The 13,066-nt window shown below is 19.0% G+C and overlaps 1 protein-coding gene across 1 annotated transcript; it reads left to right on the top strand.

Moving 5' to 3' along the window:
* The first annotated feature begins 1,246 nt into the window (after positions 1–1,246).
* Positions 1,247–11,505, top strand: LOC135122332 (uncharacterized). The gene is made up of 10 exons (XM_064046534.1): positions 1,247–1,332; positions 1,396–1,498; positions 2,556–2,666; positions 4,308–4,418; positions 8,679–8,762; positions 8,815–8,898; positions 8,963–9,043; positions 9,135–9,207; positions 11,130–11,343; positions 11,403–11,505. Exons 1-10 carry the CDS (start codon positions 1,247–1,249, stop codon positions 11,503–11,505), a joined length of 1,050 nt encoding a protein of 349 aa, XP_063902604.1.
* The last annotated feature ends 1,561 nt before the right edge of the window (positions 11,506–13,066 follow it).

The following is a 13,066-nucleotide window of genomic DNA, read 5'->3' as shown; positions in this document are numbered from 1 at the left end:
GGCAGTATCGCCTATAGGCAGATGTTACTGTAAAAAGAATTTGGCCACTAAAGTCTTTTGGTTAACTATACCATTGTCTACAGGGCACTCGTCGCTAAACTACAATTAACGTTGAGAAGAGCAAGGCTCTCCGTATTAATAAAAAATAATTTGATACTTGAAGGTCATTACGGATTATATAAGATCAAGGCGGTGACGAAAGCTCTATCTCCACCTACTGCCTTTGATAAGGTCGCCCCCGTCGCGCCTCGTGCGAACTTTTACGTATTCTGCGGAGCCAAAAGTTTAAAGTTAAATTTTTATAGCAACGAAAGCGAATGAACCTTTGCCAAATAGTTGAGATTTTAAAATTGCTAAGTTCACAATACTCGTAAAGTAAAATTGCGAAGTACTCTCATCCAACTCCACCGTAAAAATTAATATATAATGCAAACTACATAGGTATGCTTTTTATGACCTTTATTGCAATAAAATGTTTTCAAATTTAACTATAAAGGGCGTTGTATTGTTTCTCTTTCTTTAATTAGTAAAAACGGAAACTATTACTAGTGCACTCCTACTATTATGAACCAATTTTTTTCTTCCATACAAATTCTATAAACAAATATCAGCGCTCTCGCAGTATTATGTGACTCAAAAACTTGGTTTCTATAAAAAATTTATTTTTAACCTAAAGTTTCTAGAAAAAATAAAACTCTTGAAACACCAGTTCTTGCTTCGTCTTTATTTTTTGTTACTATTTAGTAGTTTCGTTCTAAACTTGATGTGTAATAAGGTTTATAAAAAGGTTCCATAATAAAAATATACAGTTATACTTCTAAGTAAAGTAAAATAGTATAAATATAACAAATAATAACAAAAAAAGACGATAACAAGGAAACCCCTCACAAAGAAAAGTTTACTTAAGAAAAAGTGGACTACTCCGAGCAAATCCTTTGGGTTTCTTTTAAGTTTTTCTTGAACACGTGGCTATGGGCGGATTTTTTTTAGTTTTTATTTTGTTGTTGGGTCCCTTAAAAAAACCCACGAGGTCTATTAAAATTATTCGCTTGTCCCTTTCTGCCTCACTTTTGCAAAAAAAAAGTACTTTGGGAACTTTTTATTCCACCATTTTGTTTTTGCTAGCTACCCTAAAACTTAACTTTTCTTTTCGGGTTATATTCAAGCTTACTTTTTTTTATTTTTTAATTCTGATTCTTACTATAATTTTTATAAGGGTTTTAGTTATAACCTAAGGTGTTGCAATATGTCGCGTTCTAGAGTTTTTAGTAATGTAAATTTGAACAAAAGTCAAGATTATTATGATTATGAAAATTTTACTATTACCTGGAAGTAATATGTTCTATACTATTTTTTTTTCATTTTTATTTTTTTTATTACAATATTTTTATTAAGCTCACCAGAAAAGTATGAAGTGATACGCCATTTGGGTAGAGGAAAATACAGCGAAGTTTTTCATGGTATTGACGTTACTCAGGGTGTTGATAGAGTAATAAAGGTTTAAAATAAAAGCCTTTATAATTTTTTTTAAAAAAATTATTAAAGTTATTATATGTTCAGTGATTTTCATGTATTTTTTAAAATTTATCTTAAACTTATTATTTAAAATTTTCAGTAACTTTTCATGTTTTTTTCTATTGGATCGCTTTATTATTTTTTTTAGTCAACTATATTCTTTTTTATTTTTTAAAAAAATTTATTATAATCTCTTTTATTTGGATCTCTTTATTACTAATTTAATTTATAATTAAGACTTTAATGATTTTTTATTATTCTTCTTTTGGTCAATTGTAACTCTTATAATTTGCTTTTAAATAAATTTAGGAATTTTTTCTTATTGGATCTCTTTCTAACTAATTTTCAAGTTGTAGTTTAGTCCTTAATAATCCTTTTTATAAACAAATTTTTAAAACTTTATTATAATTAAGTTATAATTAAGTCAATTATTTTTATAATAAAAACTTTTTCTATATAAATTTTCAAAAATTATTATAATTTTTTCTTTTTTTTTTGGATCTTTTATTACTAGCTTTTAGTTCATAATGAAGTCAATTTTGGTTTTTTTTAATAAAGAAAACTTATTTTTTATATAAACTTAAAAAAAATTATTATAATTTATTCCTTTTAGGATCTTTTATTACTAATTTTTAAGTCGAATTATTATTCAAAATTTTTCTAGAAAATTTTTAGTTTTTTTCTGATTTCTTATTATTTATTTTACAAATCTTGTTTATTATTATTATTCTATAGGTACTATTAAAAGTTATTACTATATAAATTTTATATTGATAACAATTTTTTCCTTTTAGGTTAGTTCAACACTCATTTTATGTCGTATTTATAATTTTATATAATTAATTACCTAACGTTATTAATTATATTTTATAAATCTAATTTTTTTAAATTTCTTATTATATTATTACTTTATAGAAATATATTTTATAAGTTATAGTTATAAATTTCCTTATTTTTTATACAATTTACCAATTTTGTAGTGTTTATTGGTTAAAAAAGTTTTTATTCTATTTAGACTTATTTAAATTCATTATGAAAAGGTATTGAAGCCCGTTAAAAAAAGGAAAGTAAACCGCGAAGTTAAAATTCTACAGAATTTGCGTGGAGGCATTAATATTATACAATTAGTGGACTGTGTGTATGAAATGGAGGTTGTCCTTTTTTGTTAATTATAATTTAATTAATTTATTTTTCATATTAGTTTTGTATTTATTTATTAAAATTTATTTTTATAATTTTAATTATTTTACAGCTTTTGAATTAAATGATATATTTTAATTATTTGTTTAGTTGTTTTTATATATAAAGTGGAGTATTTTTTTTATTTAGGAATACCATAATTTTTTTTTGATTTTTATTTTAATACATTAAATTTGTATTTTATATTTTTTAATAGTTTCTGATTCATAAATTATTTTTTTGTTTGTTTACCTGATTTTGTATGTATAGTGGAGTTTCTTCTAACTTTATTATTAATAATTTTTAGTATTTATTTGAACACATTACATTTGTAATTTAAATTTTTAAATTTAAAAGATTTATTATTTTTATTTGTTTAGTTGTTTCCGTTTATTTGGAGTCTTTTTTATTTAAAAAATTTTTAAATTAATTTTTTTTTTAAGTTTTATATTGATATATATAAGTTTACAGTATTTTTATATATATAGTTAAAATTATCGATTTTTATTTAAGTTTTGTTTACATTTTTCAAGTTATTGCTCTAATATATTTTTGTGTATTTTTTGAATTTTTTTAAGAATTTAAAAGTTTAAGATTCTTCAATTTATTTTTTTAATGTTTTTTTTCTTGTTAATTATAATTTTTTATTCTTAGAAATTTTTATAATACCTAATTTTTTAATTTTTTTGCTATTTAGTTTTTTTAATTTAATTTATAATTTGATTTTATAATAAAATATAATTTTTTACAATTTTAATTAATATATTTAATTATTTTTACTCTTTTATAGTTTTATTAACTTATTTTATAAAATGACTGTTCTAATAAAATATTAATTTTTTTTAAAATTGATATTTTTTATATAATTATTTTGTTATTATATTTAATTTACTTTGATAAATATAATTTTTTTTATATATTTCAACTAATTTTTTTTGCATTTACTTTTTATTTATTTTTAATTTGTAAATTTATTTTTTTTAATTAATTTTAATTTTTCTTTTATTTTTTGCTTGTATTTTATATTTTTAGTTTTTTAACTCAATTATTATTAAATTTCACTTTTTTATACTAAAATTCTATTGTTTAATTGGTAATAATATATTTTTTGTAATTGATTATTTAATATACTTCCCAGCAAATTTATAAATTTTGATATTTTTTTATCTTTTAATTTATAATTATATTTTTTAAGTTTTTGCTTTTTTTACTATTTTCAGATTTTATTTTGTTTTATTACACAAATTTACTTGATATAAAATTGTATAAATTTTGTTAACTATTGTTTTTATTATTTTTTTTAGAAATTTCATATTTAAATAACAATTTTATATTTAAATTTTAAATTATATACCTTTTTTTATTTACCCATAATTTTTTTCTATATTTAATATTTAAATTTACTTTTATATTTTTATTTTTATTTTTCATTATTAAATGTAATATAATTTTTTTTGATTAATTTTTTTTTGTAATACTTTTTATTTTTTGGTAGACATACATTTTTTATAAGAAAAATATTATAATTTAGTTCTTTTATATAAATATTTATTAATTTATTAATTTTTATTTTTTTAAATATAAATTATTATTTTATTTATTTATTTTTATAGACCAAAACTCAAGCGCTTATATTTGAATATGTGGATAATGCGAAATTTGCTCTTCACTTTTCTCTTTTTGAAGATCGGGATATTCGCTATTACATTTTCCAGTTGCTTAAAGTTTATTATTATTATTATTTACTCATGTTTTAAAAAATTTATTTTTATAATTCCTTATTTAATTTTTTTTTGGTAGAAAAATTAAACGTAAAAATAATTATTTGATTTTGAAATTTTTTTAAAAATTTAGGAAAAAAATTATTATCTTTAAAAGAATAAAACTCGAAAATAATTACTAAATATTTCTTTTAACAAAAAATAAATTAATATTCTTTCTGAATTAATTTTTATTTTTTTTTTTAGAAATTTATCTTAGCCTTATAAATTTGATTATTTCAAGAGTTTTCACTGATTAATAATATAGAATTATATACGAGAGTTTTTTTTATTAAAAGAATAAAACCTGAAAATAATTAATAATTTCTTTTTATTAACTTAAAAATTTATGATGTTAAATTTTTTAATTTAATAATGTAAAATTATATTTTAGTATGCTTTCGATTTAAAAATTAAAGTATTATTTTGTTTAAAACTTATTTTTGTAAATTTTAATTTTTCTTTAATTAATATCGTAGTTATCTACAAGAACTTTTTTTATAGAAATTTAATTATGATTTTTCTTAATTAAAGAAAATATAGTTTTGTTTTTGAATTATTATTTTAAAAAAAAATTGTTTAGTTTTAAAATTTTTTAATAAATTTGATTTTCTAAGTTTCCATTAATTAATAATATGAAATAGTATACAAGAAATTTAAACTTTTAATAATTTATTTTTAGAAACTTTAAAAAATTTAAATTAGTTCCATTTTTTTTTTACTAATTTGATTATATTTCTATTAAATTATAAAATGAAATTTCTTTTAAAACTTCTTAATAATTTACTTTTTTTTAACTTACAAAAATTTTGAATTAAATACTCTAATTTTAATAAAATATATTAAAATATATTTAGTTAAAAGTATTTTATAAATTTAATTGTGCTTATTTAAAAATAATTAGTATCAATTTTCATTATGTTTTTTTCTGTATTAATTTCTTTTTATAATTTTTCATAAAAATTTAATTATTAATTATAATATTTATATAAATTTGGTTATACTAAGTTTTTAATATTTAAGATATAGAAATATGTATAAGAATTTTTATTAATAGAAAAAAAACTTTAAAATTATTATAATTAAAATTTTATACACGATTTCTTACAACTTAAAAATTATTAAATTTCTTTACTGATTTTATTTTTTTTATTTTTTTTTTAATTTTAAGTAGTTTAAAAATTTTTTATAAAATTTTATTATTTGAATATTTATTAAGTACTAATATAAAATTATATATAAGAAATTTTTTTGGTAAAAAAAAGAAAACATAAATTTAATTTATAAATTAATAAAATTTTAACATTTTTTTTACTAAAAAGTTTAATTCTTTTTTGAATTTATTTTATAATTAAATTTAATTTTTAACATTTATTTTTATTTTCAATATTATAAATTTTTAATTAAATAGCAATTTAAATTTATATATAAGAAATTTATTTATATATTTTTTAATAATTTATTTTATTTTAACTTTTATATATTTAATTTCAATTATTAATTATTTTTTTATTAATTTTTTTAAAAAAATTTAATTTAGTTCAAAACTTTTCTTAATAACTTGATTATATATTTTACTAATTACTAACATATAAAATATTTTTTTGATTAAAAGATATAAACTTGAAATATCTATTATACACTTTTTAAACTTTTTAATTATTTATTTTTTTTTATTAAATTTTTTAAAATATTTTTTATTGAAAAAAAATACAAATCAGTTTTAAAATTTTTTATAAATTTGATTATATAATCTTTTAATTAATAATATGAGTTATATACAAGAAATTTTTTTATTAATATAAAGTGAAATTTAAAAATAATTGTTGAATAACTTTCTTTTAACTTAATTTATATTTCTTTTATTTTTAATTTTTATTATTATTATTTTCATAAAAAATATATTTCAGTATTGAACTTTTTTTTATAAATTTGATTATATTAATTTTTTATTTATAATATGAAATTGTATACAAGAATTTTATTTTATTAATAAAAAGTAAAATATCAAAAATAATTATTAAATTAATTTTTTAAACCTTAAAAAAAATTTTTTTCTTTAACTAAAAAAAATTATTATTTCTGCATTATTTTTAATAAATTTTTTTTTTATTTCTATAAAATATAATTTAGTCTTAATATTTTTTTTGTAAATTTGTTTATATTATTCTTTTTTAATTTAAAATATGAAATTATGTAGAATTTTTTTCTATTAGTAAAAAGTAAAATTTGAAAATAATTAATTTTTTTTAAACTTATTTACAATTTATTTTTTAATTAATTTTGTCTTTTAATAATTTTTTTTAAAAAGAAATTTATAATAATTTAAAATTTGTTTATAAATTTTATTGATTACAAAAAGTATAACTTGAAAATTTTCTTTTACTTAAAACAAATTCATTTCCATTTAAAATTTTTTTTCTTAGTCATTTTTTCTAAAAATATATAATTTAGGTTTGTTTTTTTAAAAAATTTTTTATTATTTATATATTTTATTGAATTATTTTATAATATTCTAAAATTTAGAAAATATAATTCTTTTTAAAATTGTTATTAAAATTTATCATTTTTACTATTTTTTAGTATTGTTAATATTTTAATAATCTAATTTTTTTATATTTTTTTCTATACTATTTATTAATTTTTTTAGTTTATACTTAAGTTTTATATGTTAAATTTTATAATATATAACTATAATCAAGGTAACAAATTTTTAGATTTATTATAATTATTTAATTTTTTTTATTTTTTTGATTTGGTAAAAGTTTTCATAGATTTTATATTAATAAAGTTTATTTATAAAATTTGTTTAAGGGATGGTCGGGTTATATATAGTACGGGCATTAAGCTCTATTCCTACATTTGTAGACAGCACAAAATTTTCCTTATTTTTAGTTACTTTCCTTTAGTAAATAATAATTTTTATATATTTCATTATTAATAAATTTTTTTTTTAAAATAGTTATTAATAATTTTTTTTTAATTTTTTTTATAATTTTTTTAGTTGATTAACTTTTTTTTAATATTTTTTATATATTTTTTTTTACTTATTTTTTATTGATTTTTTTAAAAAAAACTTCCTTTTTTATAAAGTTAATTTCTTTTAGTATTTTATTATTTTCTTTTATCAGTAATAATTATTTTTTTATACAATTTTGTTTAAATATTTATAATAATTATTTTTATAATTTTATTTATGATTCTGAAGTTCTTAAATTTTCAGTTTATTAACTTTTTTTATATTTTTTTATATTTTATTTATTTTTACTTTATTTTATTTTATTTTATTAATTTTTTTTTAATAATTTCAAGTTTTAAAACTTGTTATATTTAATTTTATTAAAATATATATTTTAATTATAATTTTTGTCATTTATTTGTATTATTATTTTTATGTATTAACAATTATTATAAAATTTTTTCTATTTTTTATTATAATTCTTAATTATTTTTAAATTTGTTGTTTCTACTTATTATTATATCTTATTTTATATAAATAAATTTATAATATTTTTTTATTGTCACTTTTATATAATTATACTTTTTTTTTTTACATTTATTATTCAATTTTTTTCCGCAGTTTTTTTATTACTAATGAAATATAATTATAAATCTTTTTATTAGTATTGTTTATACTATGAAATCCTTTTTTTTTTAAATTAATTACAATTAAGTATAAATTTATTAAATAACTTAAAAACTTTATTGTTAATTTTTTTTATAGTTTTAAATTCTTATGTTTTATTTATTCATTAAAATTAAAAATATTAATTTTATATTCATTTTTTATTATGACATATTTTTATATTGTAAAATTTATTTAAAAAAAGGAAATTATGAGAATTGTTTTACTGAAATTATTATGAATTATTTTTGATGTTTTTACGTTAAGTTATAGTTTGCATCAATAATAACCTTTTTAGATTAAAATGTGCTATTACTACTTTCATTGTTGCAGATTATTTTTACGTTTTAACTTTTATATTGACCGGTTTATGTTTTTTATTGGTTTATGCTATTTTTATAGTTTTGTGTTTTTATAATTCATTAATTATTATGTATCTTTTTTTTATAAAAGATTCGTTCTTAGTAGTTTTTTTAGACGTTATTTAACTTTTCTCATTTATTTTTATTGTCCAGTTTTAAGTACACTAATAAACTTCAATTATTTAATTTAGTTTTCCCTTTTTTTAATGAACCCTCCTTTCTTATTGCTCCTCTTAGGCGCTTCATTTCGCTCATTCACGAGGCATTATGCATCGGGACGTCAAACCGCACAACATCGCCATAGACCATTCCAAAAAGAAGGCATCTCAATGATTTTCATCGAGCTTATCTCTTCTCTTATATGATTCGTTAGCTTCGTCTTATTGACTGGGGTTTGGCTGAATTTTATCATCCTTGTCAGGAGTATAATGTCCGGGTAGCATCTCGACATTATAAAGCATGAATTTTTTATAATTATTATTTTTGTGTTTTTCATTAGTTTTTATGAATTTTATTTTCAGGCTCCAGAGCTATTGGTGGATTTTCAGTGCTACGACTATTCATTGGATCTTTGGGGTGTTGGGTGTGTCCTTGCCATGATGGTATATTTATAATGAATTTTTTACCTTTTTTTTCTTTTGGACTTTTATAATTTTTAACCAACATGTCTTTATTTACAATGACTTGCTTTAGGTCTTTAAAAAAAATCCATTTTTTTATGGAACGGATAATTTTGATCAACTTTTGAAAATTGTTAAAGTTTTGGGTATATTATTATAATTATTATGATTACTATTTCTCTGCTTTAAATATATAAACATATTATTTAGCTTTCAAGAGTTTTAAGGTATTTTCTAGACCTATAATATTAAGCGATAGTGCTTTTATACACAAGATGAATTCTATTGTTTGCCCGTTAGGATACATACTAGTGATAAAATGTACACGTTTAGTATTATTTTGATACAGAACTGAGATTATTAATGTAAAATTACTAGACGAAAGTTATAAAAAAAAGTTTATTAAGAAAAATAGTAAAAAAATAATTAAAATTTTATTATAAAGTTAGAAAAAAATCGCAACAAACAGCTTTTATAATTTATGAACTTTTAAAAATAAACTTTTGTTAAAGTAAAACCGAAAAAATAAATTTAATATTAATAAAAATTTAATAAATTACAAAAAAAGTTATATAATTTTAGAAAAATAATAAAATTTTTAATAAAATTAAATTTAATTTTGTTTGTAAATATTAGAAAAATCAAAGCACTTTTAAAAATTAAAGAATTAAACGATTAATTTCCCTTCAAAGTAAAATATTGATTAAAAAAATGACATTGATGGAAGGAAAGTGTAAAGTTGTGTTTCAGTTTTAAAAGAAATTAATAAAAAGTATTTGCTAATTTTTCATAGTAGAAGTATAAAATATTGTAATTTATTATGGTTATAAAGAAGAGCAAAAGTAGGATATAAAGGAAGTTTTATTTTGTTTGATGTTGTTATTAAAGAATAGGAACAATATATATTAAGTAGAAATTTTTAAATAAGAAAAGGCAATTTACAAATTTTTATATATATAACGTTTCTATTAAGGACAAAAACGCTTGTAAATGATTAAATCTTTTGGTAAAAATTTAAATAAAAATTCACGATATTAGTATAAAGAAGAGCAAGTTGGAAATTTTAAGCAATTTTTTAAAAAAATAAATGTTAATAAAGAATTAATTAAAAATGATTAAGTACTTAGTTGAATAAAAATAATAATAATTATATATACAGCAAGTGCTATAGAATAAGTATTTTTTTGAATAATTTTAATAGTATGGAAGAGATTAGAATCTATTTCAGTTAAAAAAGTGTTGTAAAGTTAATTAAGAAAAAGATGAAGTAAACAAAAATTAAAAATACGACGAAAGTTTAGAAAATCGTTAAAAAATATAAAATAAAATAACTACTCAACTTTGGAACTATAAAAAGTTTTAATAAAAGTAAATTTTTGCGATAGTAAATAGTTTTCTATTATTACTCAATTAAAAGTAAAATTGTTTTTGTCATTTATTTTTTAACTACAGCAACGTTGAGCAATTTCTTTGCTTTGAAAGTTTTTCTCTCTGTTATTTAAAAATTCTAAGTAGTTTGTCACATTTTAAAAGTTAAATTATTTTTATTTGTTAATTATAACATTAAGTACAGGGATAGCAGAATATACTGTTAATGTTTTATAATATTTTGCAGACCATGTTTATAATAAAGTAATTTTAAATGCTAGTGATTTTAAAGTTAATTGTTTTTAGACTTAAAGAATTAATATATATAAATAAATAAATTTTCAATAGGTTTTATAAATTTATGATAATTGCAAATTTTTAAAGGTATTCGGCTTTTTAAATTTTATTATAATAATTAATTTTTTTTTAATTTATTTTTATGGTTTTTATAATAAAGTTTAAACTTTACTAGCCGATTTTCAAGTTGTTTATAATTTATTTACTTTTTAAAAAAAAGCTTTATAATTTTTTTTTAATTCTTAATCCGGTACAATTCAATTAAGTACAATTAATAATTTTTAATATCGCATATCAAACTTAATTTGGTAAAATTTTTTGTATAATTTTCATTAAGTTATTTATATTTTTATACAATATTTGTATATAATATATATTGATCTTTTAATTTGTCACACGGAAGGAACCGAGGACTTGTATGCTTATCTAAACACATATAAACTTCAGTTACCATCTAAACTATCCAACGTAGTTCGGAGGTTTTTAAGTTTTTTTTTTAGTGAATTTAATTCTATATACGTTTATTTTAACAGCTGCAAGAAAGTGTCCTGGAAAAGCTTTGTTAATAACGATAATAAAAAGTACTCTAATCCCCAAGTTTTCGATTTACTTGACAGGTTTTATTGTTATTATTACTACTATTATTATTTTTAATATTAATAATATTTTCTCCTAGACTTTTACAGTACGATCACGCGAAACGACTTACGGCCGCTGAAGCAATGGACCATGAATACTTTTCTATATTAAGCGAAGAGGAAAAAGCAGCAGTGAACTAATCTTAAATAAATTTAATTTTTTTTACTTGAAAAAAACTTTGCTTTTCTATAAATTATAAATAAAAAGATTCTTTATACTTGTTTTTTATATTAATTATTGCAAAATATTTTATTTACAGGGAAAAAGCCTACACTATTGCGTACATTGTTACTAGTAAAATTTGAGTTTACAAATTAAATTTTTTAAAAATTTATTATAAAATTACATAGGGGTATTTTAATGGTAGTAAAGTAACCGAATAGAATAATTTGGTTTACGTAGGACAGTAAAACTACATCATATTATATTACTTTGAAAAATTAATAATTGCAAATAAACATAAAAAGTTAAAAGTATGTAACAAAAAATATCAAAGAAGAAAAAATTAGTTGTATTAAAGTTGCTCAAAGATATTATACTGGATTTAAAGGTAAAACCTTCTATAGACAAGAAATCTGTGAAAAGTTAGTAATTTTTATCGTTACCTGTAGTTTAGTTTTACTTTGTATCATGTAAATATACGCCGGGTCGATAGTCTTTTGCAACTGCTGTTGATATTATACTAGTTTATGCTATCTGCCCTTTGAGCTAACTATCTTTCTTTATAGATACTTTGACTCTGGGATCGGATGGTTTTAAGTCCTCTATTCATAGTTGCGGACGAAAGCAAAGGATAAATTATTGACTTAAATCATTCTTAGTGTCAAAAAAATGCCGACCTTATGAGCGGTATAGCAAACACTATCGGTTCTAAATGCTATCAGACTCGCTTTAAACTGATTGAGATAGAGTATTATCTTCTAACAATACCAGAACTCTTTACAAAAGTTTCGATCTGTGAGATACTTTCTTGGCACTAAGGTGTTTGGTTAAAGCTAACCCACTAGTGCTTATATGTGAAACGTTTCCAGTGTATTACTCGTAAATAATAGTAATAGGATAGTGTTGTTCCCTAATATATAAATATATATGCGGATAACATTTTGTTAGGCTTTAAGTACAAAGGTGATATCTAGTCAAACTCAAAAAGTACCCTTATGTTAGCTTTGGAGTTAGATTTAAAGTTTACTTGATTTGGATCCTCTAGCTAGCGCCAAGGTTACTCCAAAGAATACTAACGGTGCTTTTTATTTAGCAAGTTACTTATGACGAAAAAAACCAAGAATACTTCTTAGATGGGGAAATTCTTACTAATGTCTACCTGTGGGCGTGGAAGCTGGTAGGCTGATTTTCACCTTGAAAAAGAAAAAAAAACTTTTTTTTTAGTGTACCCTGTGAGCAAGGTAAATTAAGGTGTTTGATAAACCTAACATGAAAAAAAAAGCAATGAATAAGAATAAAGTCCCCTGTTTCATTTTAGACTAGGGCATCCTATAGCGTACTTAAGCTGATCCTGTTAGGTTTAAGCTATGGTAATTACCATCTGTAGCATTCACTCTCATTCTTGATACTTGCGCGTACTACTTGCCACTCTTTTAATAATGTAAGTGTTGATACAGTGTCCCATTATTGTACTATTCATGCCCGACACCAATTAAGTGCCAAGGTATCTTGCTACTAACATACATGCATAGTTATTGC

The sequence above is a fragment of the Zophobas morio genome, unplaced genomic scaffold, assembly GCF_036711695.1.
Source record: "Zophobas morio isolate AGI-343-1 ecotype UQ-CSIRO unplaced genomic scaffold, CSIRO_AGI_Zmor_V1 ptg001108l, whole genome shotgun sequence".
Lineage (NCBI taxonomy): Eukaryota > Metazoa > Arthropoda > Insecta > Coleoptera > Tenebrionidae > Zophobas > Zophobas morio.
The sequence above is the reverse complement of the archived record's forward strand: the minus strand, read 5'-3'. Positions and strand labels throughout refer to the sequence as shown.

Bases quoted from the DNA above. Each gene is read 5' to 3' on its own strand.
- LOC135122332 (XM_064046534.1), top strand. From the start codon at position 1,247: ATGTCGCGTTCTAGAGTTTTTAGTAATGTAAATTTGAACAAAAGTCAA. The intron at 4,419-8,678 runs GTTTATTATTAT...TGCTCCTCTTAG, and splicing joins ACATTTTCCAGTTGCTTAAA to GCGCTTCATTTCGCTCATTC. The intron at 8,899-8,962 runs GCATGAATTTTT...TTTTATTTTCAG, and splicing joins TAGCATCTCGACATTATAAA to GCTCCAGAGCTATTGGTGGA.